General features: G+C 66.1%; 2 protein-coding genes across 4 annotated transcripts; both read left to right on the top strand.

The window, feature by feature from the left end:
- Nucleotides 1-241: 241 nt before the first annotated feature.
- Nucleotides 242-18,379, top strand: CD81 (CD81 molecule). The gene is made up of 8 exons (XM_057727792.1): nt 242-527; nt 11,283-11,397; nt 15,013-15,110; nt 15,901-15,975; nt 16,246-16,350; nt 17,063-17,164; nt 17,628-17,714; nt 17,795-18,379. The coding sequence occupies exons 1-8, from the start codon at nt 462-464 to the stop codon at nt 17,855-17,857; spliced, it is 711 nt and encodes a 236-aa protein (XP_057583775.1). The 5' UTR covers nt 242-461; the 3' UTR covers nt 17,858-18,379.
- Nucleotides 18,380-19,962: 1,583 nt separating this feature from the next.
- TSSC4 (tumor suppressing subtransferable candidate 4) lies at nt 19,963-23,280 on the top strand. 3 transcript variants are annotated; one of them, XM_057725534.1, is made up of 3 exons: nt 19,963-20,043; nt 21,787-21,881; nt 22,010-23,280. In XM_057725534.1, the coding sequence occupies exon 3, from the start codon at nt 22,060-22,062 to the stop codon at nt 23,035-23,037; it is 978 nt and encodes a 325-aa protein (XP_057581517.1). In that variant the 5' UTR covers nt 19,963-20,043; nt 21,787-21,881; nt 22,010-22,059; the 3' UTR covers nt 23,038-23,280. The 3 variants fall into 3 exon arrangements, with proteins under 3 accessions (XP_057581517.1, XP_057581516.1, XP_057581518.1); XM_057725533.1 differs by having other exon boundaries at nt 20,010-20,054; nt 22,008-23,280; XM_057725535.1 differs by lacking the exon at nt 19,963-20,043 and adding an exon at nt 20,064-20,236 and having other exon boundaries at nt 22,008-23,280.
- Nucleotides 23,281-23,337: the final 57 nt, after the last annotated feature.

Below are 23,337 nucleotides of genomic sequence, written 5' to 3'. Positions count from 1 at the left end.
ACAGTCCCAGGCGCCCTCCTAGGCCGGGGTGCTGACTGCACCAGGTCTGACACCCCGAAGTGTGTGCGCGAAGTAGGGGGAAGAGGCGCGCAACCCCTGCCCCGAGACCGGGCTGGGGGGCTGGGGCAGCGGCCGCGCCGCACTCCCGAGGCGGGGGCGGGGCTCGGGGCGGAGCCTGTGGGGGCGTGGCCTCGGCGCCCTATAAGCTATGGAGCGGGGCGCGCGCACCCGGCCACAGAGCGAGCGCGCAGCGGCGGCGGAAACCCAGGCGCGTCCCGGCCAGGCCTCCCGCGCCCTCAGTCCGCGCTCCTCCGCGCCCCGCGTCCGCGCGCCCCGGCCGCCCGCCAGACCCCCCGCCAGGCCCCCCGGCCCAGCGCCCGCCAGGTCCCCCGGCCCCCGGCCCCGCGCCCGCCGCCCAGCACCGGCCCGCGCCCCGCAGGCCGCCCGCCGCCCGCGCCGCCATGGGGGTGGAGGGCTGCACCAAGTGCATTAAGTACCTGCTCTTCGTCTTCAATTTCGTCTTCTGGGTGAGCCTGGGCCCGGGGGCGGCGGGTGGGGGGCGGGCGCTTCCGGAGCCCGGCAGGCCGCGCGCCCCGCTAGGCCCCGCCACGGGGGCGCATCCGGGCCGCCGAGTTGCGGGGCCACCTGTGTGCGCTGGGCGCGTGGGGCGGGGGGCGTTTCTAGGCCGGCCGGTCGCCACGGTGGGGGTCGTCCGGGGCCGCCCCGCCCCTCGACGGCGGGGCGGGGGGTGGGCCCCGGCACGTTTGGACCCAGAGCCCCGCGGCCGGGCCGGGCCGTTAGGGGACCTGAGGTCTCTTCCCGTTTGGTGATGGTGGTGGCGAGGGGGGTGCGCGCTCCGGACCCAGTGCCCGGCCGTCGCTCGGCCCTCCCGGCCAGTTTCTGGACCACCCTGCTCCGCCGGGACCGAGGGGCTCGAGGGCGGGGCTCCAGACGCCCCGCCCCCATGAGCTCATCGGGGCCACCGCCCCTAGATGGGCGGCCCAGTGCGGGGAGCGGCGCACACTCTGCTGGAGTCTTGGGGACCGTCCGCCGCACCGTGGGGCCAGCCCAGTTTACCCTCCTGCCTGTGGTCGCCACCCTGGGGGTCGTATGGGGGTCCGAGCCGGGGCAATGTGCAGACAGGAAGCGCTCTGGGCCCCGGTGGCCCGCGTGCTGGGGTGCCTGCACCGTGGTGCCCCCACCGCCCAGTTTGTGGGGCCCCATCCTCCTCCCCTCCTCACCCAGACTGAGATTCCAGCCCGTCCTCGCCCTGGGGCGCCCTGGAGGCTGCAAGGGGCGAGGGGCTGGGCGAGTGTTCTGAGTTGGCCCAGGCAGGGGGCCTGGAAAGCTAGGGTCTCTGGGCTCCGGGGGTGCTGGAGCTGGGTGGATGCGCAGATCTGGGCTTGGGCAGCCGCTTTGGAAAGAGCTGCCCACTGGTTGGACGTCTCGGGGTGCAGGAGGGTGTCCTGGGGTCTCTGGGCGGCTGGCCTGATTTGTGTTTCCTGATCAGTCTTAACTGCTGGCCAGTCACTGATGAAGCTTTGGCTTTTGTTTCCATTTCCTGTCAGTGTTGGGGTTAGGGGGGTGGAGATCTCCTTCTGGCCTGGAGGGACCAGGCATGGATGTGGGGAGCCCCTCTCACAGCTGTGCCCTGCCTCCCCCCGCGGTCCCCAGTGCAGGGACTCAGGCCCCCTCCCGCCCCTCTTTGCGTCTCCGACACCTTAGGCTGCTCACCGCTTGTCACGGAGGACCAGGACAACGGCTGGTGGATGCTTTATTTCTCAAGTTGACGCGGGAGGGTGAACTTTTAAAATGGCTCCTGGGAAAGTGTGTGGGCCTGGGGACATCTGTTTGCAATCTGGACGGCCAAGGGTCTCAGGGCGGACCTCGGGGCACTGAGGTGTTTGGCGTGGGGAGGGCAGAGACTGGACTTGGAGTGGGGGTGTCCCGTCCTACTTGCAGGGGCACCGGTGGGGGCTTGTAGCCAGCAGCCTCTGCCCAGGGGTCGGAGCAGTGAGGCTGTCAGGATGAACTGGGATGGGCCGGCCCCTGAGACTGTCCTAACCAGCAGAGTCTCGGAGGGCCCTGGGGGGAAGGGAACTCAGCAGGAGGGGATTCTTGACTGAGTGTTGGGGCTGGGTAAGTCCCTCCCACCTGCACAGCCTGGGAGGTCTCCAGGGCAGGCTCCCCCCACCCCCAGCTCAGCCTGGGTGCGTCTGGTAATTTCCCAGGCTGCCGTGGTGGAGGCCTGACACATCTCGCCTTGGGCCACTCTTTATTCAGGCTTAAGGAATTGTTTCCGAGGCCTCTCCCCTTCCCTCCCTCCCTGGGCGTGCCCAGCGGAGCTTTGAGACCCGCTTGCTTCCAGTGGCAGTGAGACCCCACCCACTCATGCTGGGCTACCCCCTGCGGTGGGATGCCGGGCAGAGCCAGGAGGGGGCGGGGCCTCCGCCCAGCTGGAGCCCTTCTCTGTGCACCCTGCCCCCACCCCCATCCCCCCCCCAGCATCCCTTGGCCGAGAGCATGGTGCCAGGGGCTTGGACCCGAGTGGAGTTCCCCTTCCTGGCTTGCTCCCCTCTGAAGTGGGGGTCCCATCTCCTGGGTTGTTGTCAGACTCGTTCAGGAAATGGGTGTTGGGTCTGGTGGCTGGCAGGGAAGACCACTCTCCTTGGCTGGTGTAGGCATGCTTGGGGAAGGGGCTTGGGTGCCTGGAAGGGCCCAGCGGTGGGGGGGGAGGGAGGGGGGGGTCCTGGTGCCCAGCCCCCCCCCCTGCACTGTGCACCTGGCCACAGCGCAGGAAGGGGGTGCTGGGAGTGGGCGCTGGGCCAAGAGCTAGAACACGGGTGTCTGGGTCTGGATCTGGGCACTTCGAAAAGTTTTGTTTCAGAGAGTAATGCCCTCCCCTGTGGGAGGCAGCATCAGAGGCGGCGGGGGCGGGGTGGGGGGGTTGCTGCCCAGAAAGGAGACTGTGTTGATGCTCTAGCAGGGGCCTGGGATTCCTGCCCCACGGGGCGGGACCAGAAGCTTCCTGGCGAGGTGCTGGGCCTCAAGGCCCTGCTGCTGGAGCAGGGCTTCCGCCCCTGCTTCCCTGCTCACCCCACTCGAGTGGGCAACCCGGAGGGAGCAAGTGCCCTTTGTGAGCCCTGCTTGCCTTATCTGTGAGATGGGTGGGAGCACAGCCTCTGCTGTGTGCCCTGGGACGGGCAGCTCCTGCAGCCAAGGGCAGTCAGGGCTTCCTTCCAGAGGCCGGGCTGGGAGCGGGGCTGATGAGAAGCCTCCTTAACTGACTTTTAATTCTGCTTCCAGACAGCACAGGACTGTCCATCACTTAGCGGTTCTGTCGCCTGCCCTCTAGGAGATGGGATGTGACCCAGGCGGGCTTGGGCCAGGGGCGGGTTTCAGTGGGAGGGCGAGTGGGCTCTCCAGTGCCCCTGGGCGTCTGGCTGCTGAGCTTTGGGGAAACGGCTATTGGGCTGGGCCAGGCGGAGAAGAGGAAGTCTGTGGTCTGTGCCCGGGACTGGCTGGCCCTAGGCAGAGTGTCTGGGCATCAAGGGGTGCATGGCTGGAGCCAGAGGTGGGGAGCCTGGGGCCCTGGCTGGCTCTGCTCCAGTGCCGACATGGTGTCCACCCCCATCCCCCGCCCAGCCCATGGAGCCTCCAGAAATTCCCATCTCACACTGCTTTGAAGTCCAGACAGGGAGACGGGGCCCCCTCCCAAATAATCTACCCCCACGCCTTCTTTTCAGCACCTGAAATCCCATGACAGGGAAGAGCCTGGGCCACGAAATCAATAAGGTTTAGAGTCCAGGCCCCTGTGGGAGGGGCGGACATCACCTTTGCACTGGGGCAGTGTTTTGGAGAGGGCCCCAGGTAGGGGTGGGGGAGAAGTGCGGGGGGCCTGGGCTGGGCCTGCAGCAGGGGCTGGGGGATTTTCCACCTTGGAGGCAGCGCTGCCCCATGGCCGGGACCCCTCACACTGCACGGAGCACCAAGCTGACTTCACATGGGCCCTTTCCATGCAGCCTGCAGGTGCAGTTTGACCCAGCACGCCTGCTTCCAGAGCCTCTGGACTTCAGTGCCCCCCAACCCCCACACACGCTTTGTACTGTGGGGCCTAAGCCCCTCCTCCTGATGACACAGCAGGGGCTGCTTCCCACAGGAGTACCTGGGGGCTCCTGGTGGGCCCCCAGATGCTGGGGGAGTCCATGCAGGCGGGCAGGGGCCTGGCCTCAGGAGCGGCCGATCCGCTGGCCATGGGTCTCGCTTCCCAGGCTGGCCGCCAGCACATGGCCGCAGCAGTGCCTGTTGGGGGCAGCTGCCCTCCCTGGGTGTGCTGGGCTCAGTGGGCAGGGAGGCATCTTAGAGCTGGGGCTCGGAGGGTGGTGCCTGGTCCCTTAAGTGCCTCAAATTGGTGGTGAGGATGCTGTGGGCAGGGGGGTCGAGCGCCTAGGCATAGAGTCTGAGTACCGCAGAGGCCCGGGGAGCAGGCAGCCCCCGGCACTCTTCCTTGAAGCTGTGCCCCTTCTAACTTTGGAAAGTTGGTGCTCCCTCGGCCCGCAGTTGCTTGGGTAATGGGATGATTGTGGAGAAGGTGAAGAGTGGGAAGCAGGACCTTGCAGAGCGGGTGAGTGGGGGGTGGCCCCCTGGCATCCAGAGCTGCCACATAGGAATCTTCTGTACCGAGTGCTGCACCCCGGTCGGCCTGGGTCATAACTCTTCCTCGGGGAAGGCTGACAGCGCCCTGTAAGCTGCCTTCCTCATCCGTCCCCTGCGGGTGGGTGTCGAGTGTGGTTCTGCGCTGCAGCCACCGCCTGCTCCTGGCAGCGGATGTGCAGGTTCAGGCCGTGCCCCCTGGGCTGCAGGGTGCCCTGGGCGCTGCAGGGGAGCAGGAAGGGGGACTCTGGGCCGTCCGCCTCTCCGTCTCCGGTCCCGGTGCTGGAGGCCTGAGCCCAGAGCCGGATGGCGTGGTCTCGGGTGCACGCCAGGTGGGGAAGCACCCCCTGCAGTCCTCCCCGCCCAGGGCTCACGGGAGCCTGCCCCTCACATGGCCGCGCGCACTCTGCTCCCCACCCCAGGGGCTCGGCTCCCACCCGCCTTCTGGACGGACCGCCTTCCGCTCTGTCCCCAAGGTGGCAGCTCCAGTGCACGTGAAGTCGCACTCCCCTGTGCCAGGCGGGCACTAGGCTGAGCTGCCCCCTTGGCCTCCAGCCGAGGCTCACGGGGCGATGAGGAAATGGAGGTTCCAAGTGCCCACGTGAGGAAGTGGTGGAGGCAGGCTGGAAACCAGGGCTGCTCCTTCAACCCCGTGGTTCCGGCCGGCGTGGCTCCAGGCGGCGGCCAGGGCATCCCCCAGGGCGGGTGGCCATGCCCATGGTTGCGGGGGTTGCGGGGAGCGGGTGCTGACCAGAGACATCCTGACCTGCCCGGGCCCCTCTGCTCACCTCTGGCCCCCTGCCTGGGCCCCCCCACCTCCCATCTCCCTCCCCAGTGGGTGCCCGGCCCACCCAGATCCTCCTTGTGTGCGACGCCCTGCAGCCCCACGAGTGCCCTTCTCTGGCAGGTCACTGGGACATCCGTGTCCCCCTGCCCCTCTCTGCAGGGGCCAAGGGGGCAGAGGAACATCCCACAGGAAGGGCCCTTTCAGCCAGTGGCGTGGGTTTGGGGCCGGGGAGCAGGCCACTTCCTGACTTCCCCACCTGCAGTGGGTGAAAGGCTCAGGGACTAGCCCCAGGGATTCCCCAGGCCCGCCCGTCTGTGCCCCAAGACGTGGCAGGGGGTTCTTGGTCAGCACCCGCCCCCCCCCCCCCCCCCCCGCCCCCAGCGGGAAGGGGCTCCTGCATCCCTCAGCTGGCGGGGCCCAGGAGGGCCAGTGTCCTCCCCCGCCCCCACGCCTATTTTTAGAGGCCAGTCCAGGCAGCTTCCTGAGGTCGAGGGACCTGGAGAGGGGTTTCCGTTTCCTGGCTGAGGCAAGGGTCCTTGCTCCTCTCTCCATACTTCCTTCCTGCATTGAGCTGGGTGGCTCTGTTCCCAGAGGGCATGACGGGGCCCTAGGGTCACTGCCCACCCCCCAGGAAGGCTGAATCGGGCCCCTTGTCACCCTGTTCTCGTGGTGGGTGGAGATGGAGGGTCAACCTGCAGAGACCCAGGTCCCCGCCCAGCCTGAGGGTGGTGCCCTCTGCCCCCACTGACCCTCCGCCTCCCATTCTCAAAGGGTCTTTGCTGTGCCTCTTCCCTCTGACTTATCTGTGTCTGCAAGGGCATTTCCTGCCTTACTTCCTGCCTGTGGCCTTCAGAGCCCTCCTGGGGAGGGTATCCAGGCCCCCAGGCCCTCCCAGTTGCCAAGCCACATGGGCACCCACGGCACATTTTCCCAACAAAAGTGTGCCCCCCTCCAGGTGGTGGATTAGGGAACAGAGCAGCTCAGAGCCAAGGCGCTTCCCGGTCAAGGCCATGGCGGAGCTGCCCTCTCTGACAGCGTCTGTCTCGGAGAGCATCGCCACTGCTAATTAAAGGAGCACGCGGGTGCACGTGTGCCCCTGTCACTCCTGGAATGTGTGGGCAGGACTTGGGGTGACCACTGAGCCAGCGCGTGGGGGTGGGGAGGGATGGAAGACGGATTCCTGCTCCACCACTGCCCAGGGCCTGGCAGAGGGTGGGGCAGTGGGAGGGGAGAGGGGGAGGGCCTGCCTGGGCAGTGCCCGCTCCTGCTCCCTTTCAGCTGCTTCTTGGAAACACAGACAGGCCGGGCAGGAACCCAGTGTCCTTGGCAGCCTCCCCTTTTTCGCTGACGCTGTTATTTATTAATTCTCAGAAGGGAGGAAGAAAGAAACAGAAACTGAATCTTTCATAGGATTACAAACAGTCCGTGCCGTCCCCTGGTGTGGAACCCTCTAGTAATCCCAACAGGCTGCTTTCTGAGCTGCTCCCCAGCCCCACCCTGGCAAGAGCATCTCAGGATGCTGGAGCCGCTCCGGAGGCAGGAGCTGCTCCGGAGGCAGGAGCAGGTGGCAGCGGGAGATGGGTGATTGAAGATGTGTCCACCTCTGCCACTGGGCAGCCTGCCTGGAGACTCCTGAGGGTGGGTGGTCACAGTGACCACCAGTGCAGTGGAGCGCTGATGTGTGTACAGTGGCCTCACCTGAGCCTCTCAGTACGTCAGCTTTTGTAGCTTTAGTTCCTCATCGCACACACGAGGTTATCGGAGGCATGGAGATGCCGAGGGGGGTCCCAGATGGCCCAGCAGCCAGAGGCCCTGGGGCATCCTTGGCCACCACACTCTGATTCCCACCCAATGCGAGGACTGTGTGCTTTCCATGAACTCTGGACTCCGCTTTATAGCAGGCGTAAGTGTTCCTTAGTCATCCAGTCCCTTTTTTGACCCTAAAACCTCAGTTTTGTGGACAAAACTTCAATGTTTCCAGACGCTTGCTGCTAGCTGCTGGAAGCTTGGGGGTCCTCACCTTGGTGGACAGTTGGCATGAAGACAGCAGGCTGGATCCTTTGAGACCAGGAGAAACGTGTACCCCTAAAGGCCTTGCTGCTTAGAAGATTAGTCGTGGGGGCGGTTTTTAAACAGCTTTGTCTGACGTGGCGTCAGCTGCACGTTTAAAACGTATGACTGGGTAGGTTTTCACATGAGGCGCCGATGAGACCATGACTGCTACCAGGAGAGTGGACGCGTCCATCACCCCAGAAGTGTCCCCAGGGCCTTGGGATCCCTGCTCCCCTGCTCCCCATCCCAGGACAGTGTTGGCCTGTCATGTGATCATCCCGTGATCGGCATTTCTTGTACTGTTTCGTTTTTTTTATTTTTTATAAATTTATTTATTTATTTAATTGGCTGTGTTGGGTCTTCGTTGCTGCACATGGGCTTTCTCTAGTTGCAGCGAGAGGGGGCTACTCTTCGTTGTGGCGTGTAGGCTTCTCATTGCGGTGGCCTTTCTTGTTGCAGAGCACGGGCTCTAGGCACGTGGGCTTCAGTAGTTGTGGCACGCAGGCTCTAGAGCACAGGCTCAATAGTTGTGGCGCACAGGCTTAGTTGCTCTGCAGCATGTGGTATCTTCCTGGGGCAGGGCTCAAACTCGTGTCCCCTGCCTTAGCAGGCAGATTCTTACCCACTGCGCCACCTAGGAAGTCCTCTTGTACTGTTTTACAAACAGAATCGGAAGGTGGTGGTTCTTCCTCTTGGTCTGGTTCTAACGGTCAGCAGAATTACCCGGAGATTCACCTGGGGGGTTATGTCCACGGTTCCTGTAGTTTCTTTCTTTGCTCTGCTGGTGGGTATCCACCCGCTCACCGCTTGAAGGTCATCGAGTTGTCCATGTTTTGGGGGTGTTACCAGGAAAGCTGCTGGCACGTTTGTGTGGGCACGCGCTTCCACCCCCCTGGGGCAGGACTGGGGTGGGGGGGCAGGGGCTGGGCACATGGGGGGTGGGGAACCTCCTGAGGACCCGAGCTCTGCCTTGTGGGTCCCCGCTGCTCCGCACCCTCGCCAGCACTAGGGCTGGCGGTCTTTCACTACAGCCGAGTGCATACGTGCGCGGTAGTTTAATTTGCATCTCCCAGTGGCCGATGACTTTGTGCGTCATTCCATGTGTTTATTTGCTGTGTGCATGTCTTCTTTGGTGAAGTGTCTGTTCAAATTTTTATTGTCGCCCATTTTTTAAAAATCAGGTTGTTTGTTTCCTTGTTGTTAAGAGTTTTGCAAGTTCTTTATGAGTTTTGGATGCAGGTCCTTTGTTGGCCGTTTGCAGGCTCCAGCCTGTGGCTTATCTTTTGAAGACAGGCTTCTTTCAGACTTCCCTGCCTCTGGGACCCCTGTCCTGCCATCCTCTGCAGGGCGCCCCTCCCTGCAGAGACACGGTCCCACCCCACCCTCTGCCCTTTCTCATGGCCTGGGGGGGAGTTGGGGGGGTTTCACAGTGCTGCCTTTGCCCTTCCTCTGTAGGTGACCTTAGGTGAATGTCCATCCCCCCCGCCCCCTTACACTGGGGGTGGTCACTGCCACCATTGCCTTCATCCAGGCCCACCCTAGCGGGTCTGTGGGAGCAGGTCAGCACCAGGCTCTTCCCTGCCTGTTGGTGGGACTGGCTTCCCTGTTCACCCTTCAGGAGGGTGGTCTGGGGCCACAGGGGAGACTGGAGGCCACTGCCCCCCCCTCTGCCCCCGCCCCCTGCACATCCTGGAGAGGTGGGCACATTCCTGCCACCCCACCATTAGCATCAGGGTGGTGAGCTAAGCATTGCCCTCACTGCGTTTCCGTCAGGACCAGGTGCCCCAGATGGGCTTGTCCCCTTGGCTCCTGGGGTGAGGGGCTGCACGGGGAAGATGGGGGTGGTCCCGGCCCAGCCAGGAGGGCGAGGGCGCCACTCCGTGCTCAGCTTTCCTTACCGATGGGGACACTGAGGCTGAGTCAGGGCGTGGGGCGTGGGGCCAGGCCTCTGTGACTACAAAGGGAGGCCTGGGACAGGGCTCCCCCTGCCCCGCCCCCTCCACCCTGGAACGTCTCACAAAGCGGTCTCTGGACCACAGTTTCAAAACAGAATAAGTGGCGGTTTGTAGCCAGAGTTACCACAGCAACCCTCAGCCTCACCACCACCTCCCCTGGAGCCGCAGATGGCAGCCAGCTCGGAGGAGCCAGGAGCGGGAGGACTCCCTCCGGATCCCGCCTGCCCCCCCCCCCCGCCCCGCCCTGCTCCGCGCACCTCCCTGGGCCTCACGCCTTCTCGTGGGTGTGACGGGCCACAGGACGCCAGGAGCTCGGCATTGCCCTTCCAGGGGTGCGCAGGGCCAGGTGCCCTGGGAGGGACCCTGCCGGTCCCTGCACGTGCGCGGGGAAGGGGGAGAGCAGGCGTCCTGCCCGGCGGGGGTGGGGGCGTGGGGTGGGGAAGTCCCTAGTTGAAAGTTTGGAAGAGGGGGGCGGAGAGGGTGCCGTCCCGCTCTGGCGGGCGGTGCCGACAGCATCCCCCCCGGGGGAGCCCACCTGCTGCCAGGCGCCAACGGTCCCCAACCGGCCCCACCAGCCTTATCGCTGTCTGCAGAGCTCCTGCCAGCGCCCTAGTGCCATCTGCCTGGAGATCCCTGGAGATGCTCAGGGCTTTCCTTGGGGCAGCCCGTGGTGCTGGGGCCTCGAGTCTCACACGCTCTACTGAGCGTGTCCCCCTGGCCCGCCAGTGTCTTGGGGCCCTGCTCCCTGGCCAGAGCCTTGGGGGCAGGCACAGGACCATCCAGGTGGTTTTCTTGGGGCCCGTATTTTGGTTTCTCTTTGCCATTGGACACGTAGCTGACAGTCTGTGTAGGAGCTGGTGTTTGTAGCTTTGGGGACAGTTACTGCCTCGGGGGGCAGCCCAGGCGCTTTCCTGGGTGGGTCAGATGCTTCAGGCCTGGGCCTGGTCTGGCTCACCCTTGGGGCAGACCCCACCCACCACTGCTCGCAGGAGATGAGTCAGCCAGAAGCCCCTGCCCCCCATGCCAGGCTCTGAGCGGAGCCCCCTTTCCCCGCCTGCTGCTCAGCGCAGCCTCCCCTCGCGGTTTCTCTGGTGAGCACAGCGAACTTCCTTCCTCTCCCGGCAGTTTCCCTTCTCCGCAGACAGCAGGGATTTATCCACAAACCGCCGGCCCTGTGGCTTCCTGGATGCCACCAGCCCCAGAAGCCTTTGCTCCGTAATTCCTCTGCCGGCCGCAGTGGCGTCCAATGGCCACCCCTCTCCTTGTCCTGGCAACAAAGACTTGGAGTCCCGGACGAGCCTGGAACTCTTGGGGCAGTGTCACCTCTCTTGCAGGAGGGCCCAGCGCTCCCTGGGGTGCTTGGGGTCTGGTGTGGCCTGCGGCCAGATTTAGCAAATAAAATACAGGATGTCAGACTTCTGCTTCAGGTCAACAGTGAATGCTTGTTTGGCACATGTGTTCCGTGCAGTGTTTGGGACACACTTACACTAAAGACGTATTTGCTTCTGTCTCAGTGCAGGTTATCCTGCATCTTACGTGACAGCCTGTCCTGGAGTCTCACTCCAGTGGTGCTGGTGGGGGTGTCGGGGACCAGCCACGTGGTCCTCCATACCCAGGCCCCCCTGGGGCATCTTGAAAACCAAGGCAGCAAAGCAGACATTTGGAGCCAAGGGGCGGCCCAGACCCCAGGGGCCAGGGAGCCCCATCTGGAGGGAAGCCCTTGACCTTGACCCAGTGGACGGGAGGGTCTGGCACCCACCTCTCTCTGCGTGTCTGGTGTGCTGGGTTCACGCGCACTGGGCCGCAAGTGACGCTGTGCCCTGTTCTCTCCCCAGCTGGCCGGAGGCGTGATCCTGGGCGTGGCCCTGTGGCTCCGCCATGACCCGCAGACCACCAACCTCCTCTATCTGGAGCTCGGAGACAGGCCCGCACCCAACACCTTCTACGTAGGTGAGTGACACGGCACAGGCTGGGGGCCGGCAACAGCGAGCCCCTGGGTTGTGTGGTCGTAATAAGCTCAGCGAGGCCGCAGACAGGCGGTCAGGGAGGGCTTCCAGGAGGAGGCAGGGGCTGAGCCGGCTCAGTGGGACCTGCTTCTCACTGAGGCAGGGAGGAGGCCAGCCAGGAAGGGCTCTCGGCACCAGAGAGCAGGTGGGGTTATGTCAGCCTGGGGGCCTCGCGGGCCCGGGTGAGGCTTCAGGGCCGGGGTCCCTCCGGAGTTGGTCCGGTGCCTGGCTGGGCTGGGGGTGCTCGCAGGGAACGTTGGAACCGGGAGGGGTGTGTGGCTTGCGGGGACCCCACCCGATCGCCTCTGGAGGGTAGGAGCAGGAGAGCGGCAGCTGGGCAGGGGCGGGGGCGCTGCATCATGTGGTGGGTATTTCAGGGGCAGCTTCCCGGGAGGGTGGGGCTGGATGCCCGGGCTGCACACTGGCAGCTGAGGCAGCTGGAGCCTGGAGCCCCAGGGATGGAGCCTCGGGAGGGGGGCCGGCGTGACTCAGCCCCACGGCCACACCCAGCCGCCTTATTAGGCTGTGCGTCTGCCTCCTGGGCACCAGCTGAGGCCCCTTCAGGGCGGCCGTCAGGCTGGGGGGCAGGTGGGGGGATTGGGCCAAGAGCAGGGGTGGGGCCAGGTGGGGTGCTGGTGGTGGGGGGTGGGGAGGAGAAGGAGGGAAGAAGAGGTGCCTCCTGCTTTGCACAGCAGCCCTCCTCCTTCCCGCAGGGACCCCACACCCCCAACCAGGGAAGGTGGGGCTTGGCCTTTGTGGAGCTCTGGGAGTGTTTGCCGAGATGCTTCTGTCCTTTAAAGGACTCACTCCTGGGCCAGCCCTCTCGCCCGCACAGGCCCAGCAGCAGGGCAGGGAGCCTCCAGGGCTCAGGGCTCACGGTGGGGCCGGCAGCCACCCCCTGGCCTGGTGCCTGTCCTCTGTCCTGTGTGGACCCTGGAAGGGGGCCACTCGGGGCCCGCCCACACTTGAGATACGTGCTCGGCTGCTGAAGTGGGGGCGGCTCCATACCCTCACCATCCCACCCGGGGCGCCCCGGGGCCGTGGGGGTGCCTGTCCCCTCCCTGCCGGTGGTCCTCTCAGGGCCGTATGCTGAGAGGGCTGGATTCCAGGGTGCATCGCCAGGCGGTGGAGAGGCGAGCCTGTGGCCCTGGCGGTGGGCTCCTGGGGCCAGCCGTCTCTGGGGAGGGTCCCCTAGGCCCCGCCCTGGGCTCTGGGGCCCCTCCCAGCCTTGAGTCTCAGGAGGAGAGGGTACGTCCGCCCGCCCCTAGAGTGCACCAAGGGACCTTGACCTGGGGCCCCCGCACACGTGCCAGGCACCCTCAGAACAAGGCAGTCAGCTTTGCCCACACGTCTGAGGACGCAGGAGTGTTCTCTGGGCCCTCACGGGGTGTTTTTCCCCTGGGGGGCTCCTCCCAGGCCTCTCCTTCCCCAAGGGTCTGAGCCAGCACGTTCCCAGGCCTTCTGTCCAAGTGTAGGAGGGGCTTCTGCTGCCTCTGCGTCCCCCTCTCCAGGCCTTGGGTGCTGTGGGTGTGGGCTCTGCCCCAGGGCGAGCGATTTGGGGAGGGGTCCCTCCCCTGGGGATGGGGCCACCAGCCTCATGGCTGGGGCGGCTCCTGTTCTCAGCCCAGCGTCTGGCCCTGCAGGTGGGAGAGGAGCTGAAGACTCCCCTGCTTCAGGCCAGGAAGGGACGACAGTGGCCACGGGCTGCAGACGTGGGAGGGCCCCACGCCGTCCCTCCGGGGACACCGTCGGGGGCAGGCACACTGAGGTCTGGGGGAGACCTTGGCAGAAGAATGGAGGCAGCGCAGCTCTGCCCGGGCTCCGGTGGAGAAGTGGGCCCACGGGAGAGGCTCGCGGGGGGCCAGGCTGGCGTTGGAGCAGGTGTCCCCGCAGTCTACTCACCGGGTGCCACACGTCGCCTGGGCCTGACACTGGCCTCCCCTGGCTCTGGAGGATCCTGCCCTTGGGGAGGCAGTGCCGGCTGCTGGACCACCCGGCAGGCTGGGGACCAGCCCCTGGACCTTCTGCTGTGTCCCCATGGGTGGGGGCCTCTCAGATCCCTCTGGCCCCAGAGGCCCTGTCCCCCCAGGGCCAGCCTCCTGGAGCCCCTTGCTGGGTCTGCTGCAGACTGGGCCTGCCAGGGAGGTGGGGGAGCAGGTGCCGGTCCCGAAGAGCTCTTTGTCCAATGCCAGGAAGCGGGGGCGGGTTAGCTGGGCTCTCTCAGCACCCTGGGCGACGCTGCAGGGCCCAGGAGGGTCCCGGACCTCCATGGCCAGAGCCAGGCCCACAGGCTCTAGGTGGAAGCCTGGCCCTGTCGGTGGGGGTGGGGTGGGGGTGGGCTGTGGGTCAGGCCCCCACCTCTGGGTCTCCCAGCCTCTCGCAGGACCCTCCAGAGCCCGGAACGCCAGGATGCCCCCCCTGGCTCCCTGTGCCATCTCGCTGAACCTCAGGTAGTGATGCAGGGACGGGGTCTCAGGACCTGAGCAGAGGACACCTGGCTGAAGGGTGCTGTGCCCAAGTGAGGCTTCCCCTTGGCCAGGCCCACCCAGTGCCGCCCAGAGGCTCCGTCTGGCCGTGGGGAGGCCCCGGGCCTTTCCTGAGCCCAGCAGTGGGTCCTGGCCCCCAGGCTCCTTCTCCAAGGCTGGCCAGACAGGGGCGACGGGCCCTTGGCACCAGAGCCCTGGGACCTGTTGTCCTAGCTCTGTGGAGGGGGCTTGGGCTGCCTGCCCACTGCGTAACCATGGCGACTGGGGGGTGGGCCGGGTCTGCTGGAAGGACTAGAGTTGTGGGAGGTCCTTGGAGAGACATGGTTGGTGTTTCAAGGAGTGCGGGCCCCATCTGGGTGGGTTGTGGACGCAGAGAAGGGCCGCATGGCCAGTAGTGGGTGCTGGGCTGGCCAGGGGGCAGATTGACCCTGTGTGCCATCCTCAAGCTGTCCTGGCCACCAGGCCGCCTCATCCAGCTGGCTCCAGCCCCCAGGGTCAGGGCCTCCAGCCAGTTAGAGCCCCCTCCAAGCAAAGTAGCCAGACTCAACCCCCCACCTAAGAGGGCACAAATGATGTGGGGTCCCAGACCCCTGGGCTCACCTCCACCCCACTCCCCGGGGCCAGTCTCTGGGCCTCTGCACCAAGACAGGGTGATCCTCCATGGCCCCTCCAAGTCCCAGAGGCTTGCGGGAACCAGAGTGGGTATGGGTTGTGGCATCGCGCTGAGTTCTCTGAACACGCACCATGGGCCAATCGGTCCTGGCCTCTCCGATGCCAGCCTCCCTCCACGTCACAGAAGGGAAACCGAGGCCTGGAGCGGTGCCCACATGGCCCCGCCGGACTGCCAAGACCTCGCGGCTCCTCTCCAAGCCACCGGGCATCTGACCTCTTCCCAGCAGCACTGGCGTCAGCACTTGGGGTTCCCTCAGAGTCCTGGGCAGTGGTGTGTGTGCAGCCAGGGAGGAGAGCTTCTGGGGGGAGCTGCAGCCTCTGGGACATGAGGGCACTGGGGTGTCTGTCCTGCCTCCCTGGGATGGCAGGGCAGTGAGCGTGTCCGTCTTTCTTCCCTGCAGGCATCTACATCCTCATTGCCGTGGGTGCCGTGATGATGTTTGTTGGGTTTCTGGGATGCTACGGGGCCATCCAGGAGTCCCAGTGCTTGCTGGGGACGGTAAGGTCCTGGGCCGGTGAGGGTGGACGTGGGGGCTGCAGGGCTGGCCAGCAGGCAGGGCCAGGAGCTCTGGTGGAGGCAGTACGTGTTTGGTCCCCGATGTGGAGCTGGTACCCTACCCCCCCCCCCACCAGTCTGGCCCTGTGGACCTCCCCCAGAATGCCACTTCCGGTTTCCCCAATCGGGTCTCAGATGCCACCGTGGTGGACTGCTGTTATGTCTAGTTTTTGGTCTAGTTCCTATGAAGTTCCAAAGTTGCTTTTTCTTTTCCCTTCTTATTAAAAAAGCCGCAGATGTAATAGGGAGTAAGTCCCAGGCTCAGCCCCAGGGCCAGCCTCAGGTGTCCCCGGGCACGTCACCTACCAACGGGAAGCAGAGGCCTGGCTGTGCTGCCTGGTACCTGGTGTCTGGGAGGCATGGGCTGCGGGAGTCAGTGCCGGTGTCTCTGGTGGGGGAAACCCAGGCACACCATGGTGACCCCTTCCCATGGGCTCTGCCTCGCTGCCCTTTCCGACCCACCCGGAATCAACCTTGTCCCCCCCATGCCCCATCCTGCAGAGCCTGCTCCCTCGGGGACGTTGAGGACAGACATTGACGTTTCGCTGTGGGCGCGTCCTAGACTCTGCTCCTCAGCTCGGGTCTCGGATGGGTGGATACCTCTGACCACTCCACACATGCCTGCTGGTCGCTGGGGCACACGAGCCCCGCGCTGCTCTGTGGCCTCAGGAAGTCCCGGGCCCTCTCTGGCCTGCTCTAACCTCCTCTCTCTGCCCTCCCCTCCTCTCTGCAGTTCTTCACCTGCCTGGTGATCCTCTTTGCCTGTGAAGTGGCTGCTGGCATCTGGGGTTTTGTCAACAAGGACCAGGTAAGCCAGTGTCTGTGGGGGAGGGGCTTCAGCTGTGGAGGGTGGGTCAGATTGCGGGGTGCTTTGGGAGGGCTCTTCCTGGTAGGAAGGCCACAGAGGGCTTTCTGGAAGAGGCAGCACAGTGGCTGAGTGGAAGGCAGGGTCATCTTCTCTAGGGCTCGGGGCAGGTAGGTCTGTCCTGGGAGAGAGACCTTCCAGGAGAGCCAAGTGAGGGCGTGTCCCAGGGTGGGGGGGACAGCCCTGCTGTGCTGTGACCGCCTCCCTCCCCAGATCGCCAAGGACGTGAAGCAGTTCTATGACCAGGCCTTGCAGCAGGCCATCATGGACGATGACGCCAACAATGCCAAGGCCGTGGTGAAGACCTTCCATGAGACGGTATGGGGGGGCCTGGGGGAGAGGCAGGGGCGGGGGGAGGGCATCCAGGAGGTCTGGGAGGACCAGGGGAGAGGTGAGGCAGGGGGATGGCATCCAAGGGGGCCTGTGGGGGACCAGGGGAGAGGCGGGGGCTGGGGAAGCCGTCCAAGGGAGAGGCGGGGGCCAGGGCATGGCGTCCAGGGGACCTGTGGGGACCAGGGGAGAGGCAGGGGCTGGGGAAGGCGTCTGGGGGCCTCGGTTATCAGGGGAGAGGTGGGGGCGGGGGGAGGGCATCCAGGGGAGCTGCAGGGACCAGGGGAGAGGCGGGGCTGGGGGATGGCATCCAAGGGGGCCTGTGGGGGACCAGGGGAGAGGTGGGGGCCGAAGGAGGGCGTCCGGGGGCTGGAGGGACCAGGGGAGAGGCAGGGGTCGGGGCTTTTGATCTCTCAGTGAGACCTCAGCCAGGAGCAGGGGTGGGAGGCACATGGGGACATTGAAGCCCCACTCCCTCTGGGACTTGGGGAGATTCTGCGGGACGTGGGGGTCCCCAATGGAACTAGATGGGCCAGGCCAGTGGGGTGCAGGGGTCTCTGAGCAGCACAGCTGAGTGGGAGAAGTGGGGCCTTGGAGGGGACTGTCCCAGCCCCCACACCCGGCCAGGCAGCTCCTGGGGCCTCTGTAGCCTGTGGGGTGAGTGCCCAGGGCTGACAGCGGGCGCCCTCCCTCTCTGCAGCTTCAGTGCTGTGGCTCCAGCGCGATGACCACGGTGACCACCTCTGTGTTCAAGAACAGCCTGTGTCCCTCGGGCAGCAACGTCGTCAGCAACTTGTTAAAGGTGTGTGGTGATGGGCGTGGCCTGCCTGCTCCCCCATGCTGCTGCCACCCCCCCACCCTACCCCTGTGGGTCCTGGGTGGTAGCCACAGCAAGGGCGCGGCCATCCTGGGCGGGGCTGGGGCTGGAGTTGGGGCTGCTCTGCCAGGGGCGGGGGAAGGGGGGGCTGGGCCCACAGGGAGGCGTAGCTCCGGCGCAGGTGCCTCGCCCTGGCCTCCTGGGTCCGCCCTGTCCTGGCGGAGCTTCGCGATCCCCTAGTGTGAGAGGGCGCGTGCGGCACTCTCGCCGCTTCCCTGCTTGTTCAAAACGGATGTGAGTTAAAACCCGGCAGAGACCGGGCCCTGTTCCCGCCTCCTCCGGGGGGTCCGGGGCTGTGCACCTGGGTGCGCCTCTGCGATGCCCCTGAGCCGCTGCCGGGCGGGGAGCTGCGGGCGGGCGCCTCTGACTGCCCCCGGCCGGCCCGCAGGAGGACTGCCACAGCAAGATCGACGAGCTCTTCTCGGGGAAGCTGTATCTCATCGGCATCGCCGCCATCGTGGTGGCCGTGATCATGGTGAGCCGGGCGGGCGGGCATCGGCTCGGGACCCCCCACGGTCTCTGGGTGCTGACCGACCCCGCGTCCCCCCCCCGCAGATCTTCGAGATGATCCTGAGCATGGTGCTGTGCTGCGGCATCCGGAACAGCTCGGTGTACTGAGGCCGAGGCCGTGGGGACCCCTGCGGGGCCCCGAGAGTGACCCGGACACTTCTGAGAAGGGGCCGTCACCACCTGTGTATATATGATAACCTCCTGGTATCACTGCTACACTTATCAGCCTTTTTACTTTTGAGGTTCTGTTCTTGTCCTGAAGTCTCCTGTTACTTTTGGGGCTGACGTCACCTGTAGGTGGCATGTGAGTGGGCCTTTGGGGACTGCAGGGCAGGGCCCCCCCTGCTTCTGGGGCTGCTTGGGGGCTCTGCTTGCTCAGCCGGGCCCTCTCCTGGGGGCCACGAAGGGCCCTCCGGCCGAGCTGCGCCCTCCCACCCACCCGTCCCCGTGGGCGCCGCACGTGCAACCTTTTTTAATCCTTGTTCCTTCCCGGCCACCTGTCTCTAGAGCCGGGTCTATGAGCAGCCTTACGCCTTCAGTGCACCTCTCCTTTCTAACGCGTCACCTTCAATTGTAATTACATCTTGAAAGTCATTCAATAAAGAAGGAAAAACCAGGCATGCTAACAAACGGGCCAGCAGCCCCTTCCTGTGCCCGCGGCATCCAAGACCAGGGGCAGCCCGAGGGGCCGGGGAGCCTGGCGCAGGCGGGATGTAGCTCCTGGACCTTGCTGGGCCCAGGGTGTGCTGCCAACCCTCCTGGTGGGTGTCTGTGGGGCCCCCGGGGAGGACTCCATGGAGGGAGTGCCCCCCCCTTGTTGGGACTTGTGCTGCCTGCAGGCGCCTCTGCCTAGCCCTCCTGCCCCCATTCCTTGTGCGCTGCTGTCCAGAGGGGCCGACACGGGGCAGGCGGGGAGGCCCGAGAACGTGGTGCAGGATGTTGTGGGGCCCCTGTAAGACTTCTCCTTTCTGAGGGCCAGCTCCCCCAGAGGACGCACACACTGCTCCCTCCCAAGGGTCTGAGGATCTCTTCCCTGACCTTCTAGTTGCTTGTAAGTGTCCCGGCAGGGGGCTGGGTGGCCACATGTTTCAGGGGCTGGAGGGGAAAGCCGCAGCCACTGTCTGGGGGAGCCCACCTGGCCCAGCACCGTGGACTGAGGCCTCCGCCACCCCTTGAGTGGGCTGTTGTCCCCACCGGGAATGCTGGGTGATGTCACCATGAGCTGCGTGCAGGCAGATATATTAAATCGACCTCTTGTGGCTGCAAGTCCCTGGCTGGGATGCGTGTGCCGAGGGCTCCCTGCGGAGGCTGGTTTTGGAAACCCCAGACGTGCACTGGCGGGGGAGGGGGGGGTCACAATGCAGGCTGGGTGGAAGAAGCGGGTGGCCCGAGAAGCCTGCTCCTTCTCACTTCTCCCTGTGCTGCGAGATCCTGGGGACACCCTGGCTGAGGCCGCGTGTCACCTCTACGAGCCGCAATGTGAACCGGCGCCCGGGGTGGCCTGGACCCCTGGTCCCTGCAGGGGGGCAACCTCAGGGGTGAGGCTGCGCGTGAGGACGGGCCCTGTGTCCTCTCTGGGTCCCCGGGGCTGGGCCGCAGCCTGGCCTGAGCCCTGGGTTGCCGGGGTGCAGCCCTAGGCGAGAGGCGAGGGGCGAGGGGCCGGCGGGGAAGGGGCGCCGCCGCCTGGGCCCCGGGGCCGAGGGCAGACCAGTATCTGCCCTGCGCTCCGGCTCAGAAATGACCGGCCCGGCCAGCGGCCAGCGGCAGGCGCGGCAAGGGCGCCTCACCCAGGCTGGCTGCCGCGCGGCGGGGCGGGCCCGGCCCGGCCGGAGCTTGGGATGAACGCGCAGCCTGGGACACGCCCCGCTGCCCGGCTCCCGAGACCCACGATGGCTTCGCCAACCCCTCCAGGCCAGGACCGGAAGTGCCCGGGTACGGCGCCGTGCACATCGATGCACTTCCGGTCCCCGCGGCTTCCGGCCAGGGGCGCTGAGGCCCCGGGAACGCGGCGCCGGCCGTTAGCCCTCGGGCATTCTGGGAGTCGTAGTCCTACCTCCCAGCCTTCCTCTTTTCCGAAGTCAATTTCGGTCTCTTCGCGAATGAGAGCCACCGTTTCCGGAAGCGTATGCGCAGAGACCACACTCCCGATAGGCCTCGGGAGTAGCGGCCCCGTGCCTTGTGGGAGATGTAGTTTGTCAGGCGCGGAGGCCGCGGCGGTCGGCCGACCGAGGACTCGCTCTCCCAGAAGGCCGAGCGCAGCGCCAAGATGGAGGTAGCCAGGCCGCGGTGGGCCGGTAGGTTTGTGGTGAGGAGGACGGCGCGGCGGGCTGGTTGGGCTTCGGGAGGCTGCTGTCCGCAGTCTGCTCCCCCGAGCAGGGAAACCTTCGTGAGGCCCGGAGCCTTGACCCCAGGACTCAAGCTCCCGACAGGGAGAGCCTGCCGGGCACGGGCCGCGGGCTTGGGCGCGTGGAGCGAAGAAAGTTGAAGGTCTGCTTCCCAGGGGAGAGACAAGCGGCCCGGACCTTAGTGCTCCCTGCCCAGGCCCTCGTCTCCCCGGGCCCGCGGTGCTCCCTGTCCGGACCCTCGGTGCTCCCTGCCCGGACCCCCACCTTCCCCGGAACCCGGTGCTCCCTGCCCAGACCCCGCCTCGCCGGACGCCGATGCTCCCTCCCAGGACCTTGGTGCTCACTCCCCGGATCGCGGTGCTCCCTGCCCCGACCTCGCCTCCCCGGACCTCGGTGCTCCCTGGGACTTCAGCCTCCCTGGACCCCAGTGCTCCCTGCCTAGATCCCTCCTCCCCGGACCACGGTGTTCCCTGGGACCCCGGCCTCCCCGGATCCCGGCGCTCCCTGCCGCAACCCCGGCCTCCCGGCTCTCGGTGCTCCCTGGAACCCCGGCCTCCCCAGACCCCGGTTCTCCCTGCCCAGACCCCGCCTCCCCGGCCCCTGGCCCTGAGAACACCCCGCCTCCGAGCTCCCAGGCGCAGCCTGGACTCAGCCATGCCCGGCACTGAGATCAGGAAGCTCTCGGGGAGCTCAGAGACGCAGACCCCACATCCCAATCTTGGGGTGCGATCCCCACCTCCTCCCGGCGTGTCCTGCTCATCACGGGCGTCCCCGCGACTCCAGGGGATGGGGGTGCAAATTTAGGAAGCTGGAGTCCGGTTGCAACTCCAGCTTTGCTGCAGTGTGCTGTATGATGGGCAGATGCTCTCCCCGCTCTGGTCCTGCCAGGTGTAAGACACTATTGGCGTTTGCTTTGTGTCCCTTTTCCCGGAGTTGTTCCTTCATTTTGGGAGTCATGCAAGGCCCAGAGGAATGGAGATCTCACCTGTGCTTGACCGGGTACAGGGCCCTCCGAGCCACTCCTGGTCCGCCTGGCTGGGTCCTTGGTGGGCACAGGAGCAAGGGGTCACCCTGGGCGAGGGAGGCTTGGTGGGAAGAGGGAGTGGTGGACAGGGGGCTGTGTGGAGGGTGAGGTTCAGCTCTCTGAGCCTGGAAACAGGCTTCGGGTGCTGTGACGCTGGAACACTGAACAGATGTTGGCTGCACTTCTGCTCACCTGGGGCGGGGAGGGGTGTGCAGGGCCTCTCAGGAGGAACGCCCTGGAGGCTACCCCGGGGGCCATGGGGCTGGCCTCTGCCGAGAGCTTGAGCCTCAGATGCCAAGGACTTGGCCGCAGCCTCCTCTGGAGCTGCCCGGTCCTCTCACAGCGGTCAGGAGCACACCTCGTCCTCTCGGAGCAGGCACTGCCACGTACCGAACTTGGCCGAGAGGGAGTGCAGAGCAGAGGTGCCCTGGGCCCTGGGTTCGCACCCTGGCTGGTGGCTCTCTATGCGACCACCCTCAGCAGGCCTCCTAGTGCTCCAGTCAGACGGGGCTGGAGAGGGTGGGATGAGGCAACGTGTCAGAAGGACTAGCCCCCGGGCCTGGCTGTGTCGGGGGCTCTGTAAGCGCAGGCCCACTCCCGGGGTGGTGGTCCTGCTCCTGTATGTCCTCCAGCCCGTCTCATGGCTGGCTCTCCCTCCCTGCCCTCAGCCAGCCGCTGAGCCACTGCGCAGAGCTGTGCCCGCCGGGGAAATTTGGCACTCGGAACCTCGCCCCTCCAGCACAGGTGCCCTGCCGACGGGGAGGTAAGAGGAGGGCTCTCGGGGTGGGGGTGCCTTGGCCTTCCTCCTGGGACACAGCTCTTCCGGCTGATCTGCCTGGGGGCGGTAGGTCTGCAGGAGGGACTCCTTCTGAGCTTGTGTTGTCCCCAGAGACAGACCCCCTGGGCTGTTTCGGTGCGGGTGTGACGTGGCTCGGGGACGCATGGCAGAGGCAGGGGACGGCCAGCACTCCCTGGGCTCGGAGGGCGACATTCTGCCTCCCGACACCGCCTCCATCAGCGACTCGGACTCTGACCCCAGCCTGCCTGATGGTGCTGAGGTGGAAGCCCTGTCCCCAGGGGGGCCACCTGGGGAGGCCTCCGGGGATTCGGGCCCCGATGAGCCCCCCCCGCCCCCCAGGAGCCTCCCCACAGCGGCAGTGCAGCCCTTCCACCTGAGAGGCGCGGGCCCCACCTTCTCTCAGCGCAGCCATGACATCTTCGACGGCCTGGAGGGGGCAGCCAGGCGGGCCCCACCCTCTGCAGCCCCACCCAGCCCTGGTGACCACGGGGGCCCTGGGCAGCTGCTGACCCTATCCAGCCAGCCTCCAGCTGGGGGCCCAAGCAGGGCCGCTCAGAATCCTGCTGCCCTGAGGGTGCCCCCCATCCCTGACTACGTGGCCCACCCCGAGCGCTGGACCAAGTACAGCCTGGAAGACGTGGCCGAGGCCAGCGAGCAGAGCAACCAGGCCGCTGCCCTGGCCTTCCTGGGCCCCCAGAGCCTGGCTGCCCCTGACCACTACGTGCCCTCCTTCAACCAGGACCCCTCCAGCAGCGGGGAGGGCCGGGTCATCTTCACGAAACCGGTCCGAGCTGGCGAGGCTCGGCCTGAGAGGAGGAGGGTCCTGAGGAAGGCAGGGGAGCTGGGTAGAGGCCCCCCCGGGACCCCAGGAGTGGTGGGGGGCGAGGGCCCTGTGGAGTTGGCCCACTTGGCCAGGCCTGGGAGCCCCGAGGCCGAGGAATGGAGCAGCCCCCGGAGGGGCCTGCAGGAGGCAGGTGTGCCCAAGGGGGAGGCCCATGCTGGGTCCCAGGCTGGCCCCCCGCCCGTGGAGACTGTGGGCTTCCACAGCAGCAAGAAGCGGAGCAGGGACCACTTCCGGAGCAAGGGCGGCAGCCCCGAGGCCCCAGGCGCAGAGGTCTGAGTGGGGAGGCCTCCTGGCCGCCTCCCTGCCCCGGCTGCACCGGAGGGACTGCCACCGCTGACCCCTGGGGTGGCTTCAGGGGTGGAGCAGGCTCTGGGAGGCACCAGCAGGGAAGGGAGCCTGCAGGCTGCCTGTAGGTGGCACCAGTGGCCAGGGCAGTGGTCTCAGAGCAGAGACCTTGCTGAGGGTGTGGACCAGGGGATGGTGGAAGCTGGGGATAATAAAGGCTCTGGTGTTCCTCAAGTCCGTGTCTCTGTGTCAGCCATCCCCCCCACCCAGGAACTCTGGCCAGGGTCCTCG

The sequence above is a fragment of the Hippopotamus amphibius genome, chromosome 3 (genome assembly GCF_030028045.1).
Source record: "Hippopotamus amphibius kiboko isolate mHipAmp2 chromosome 3, mHipAmp2.hap2, whole genome shotgun sequence".
In the NCBI taxonomy this organism is placed as follows: domain Eukaryota; kingdom Metazoa; phylum Chordata; class Mammalia; order Artiodactyla; family Hippopotamidae; genus Hippopotamus; species Hippopotamus amphibius.
Note: the sequence above shows the minus strand (reverse complement) of the source record. Positions and strands in the feature narration are given on the sequence as shown.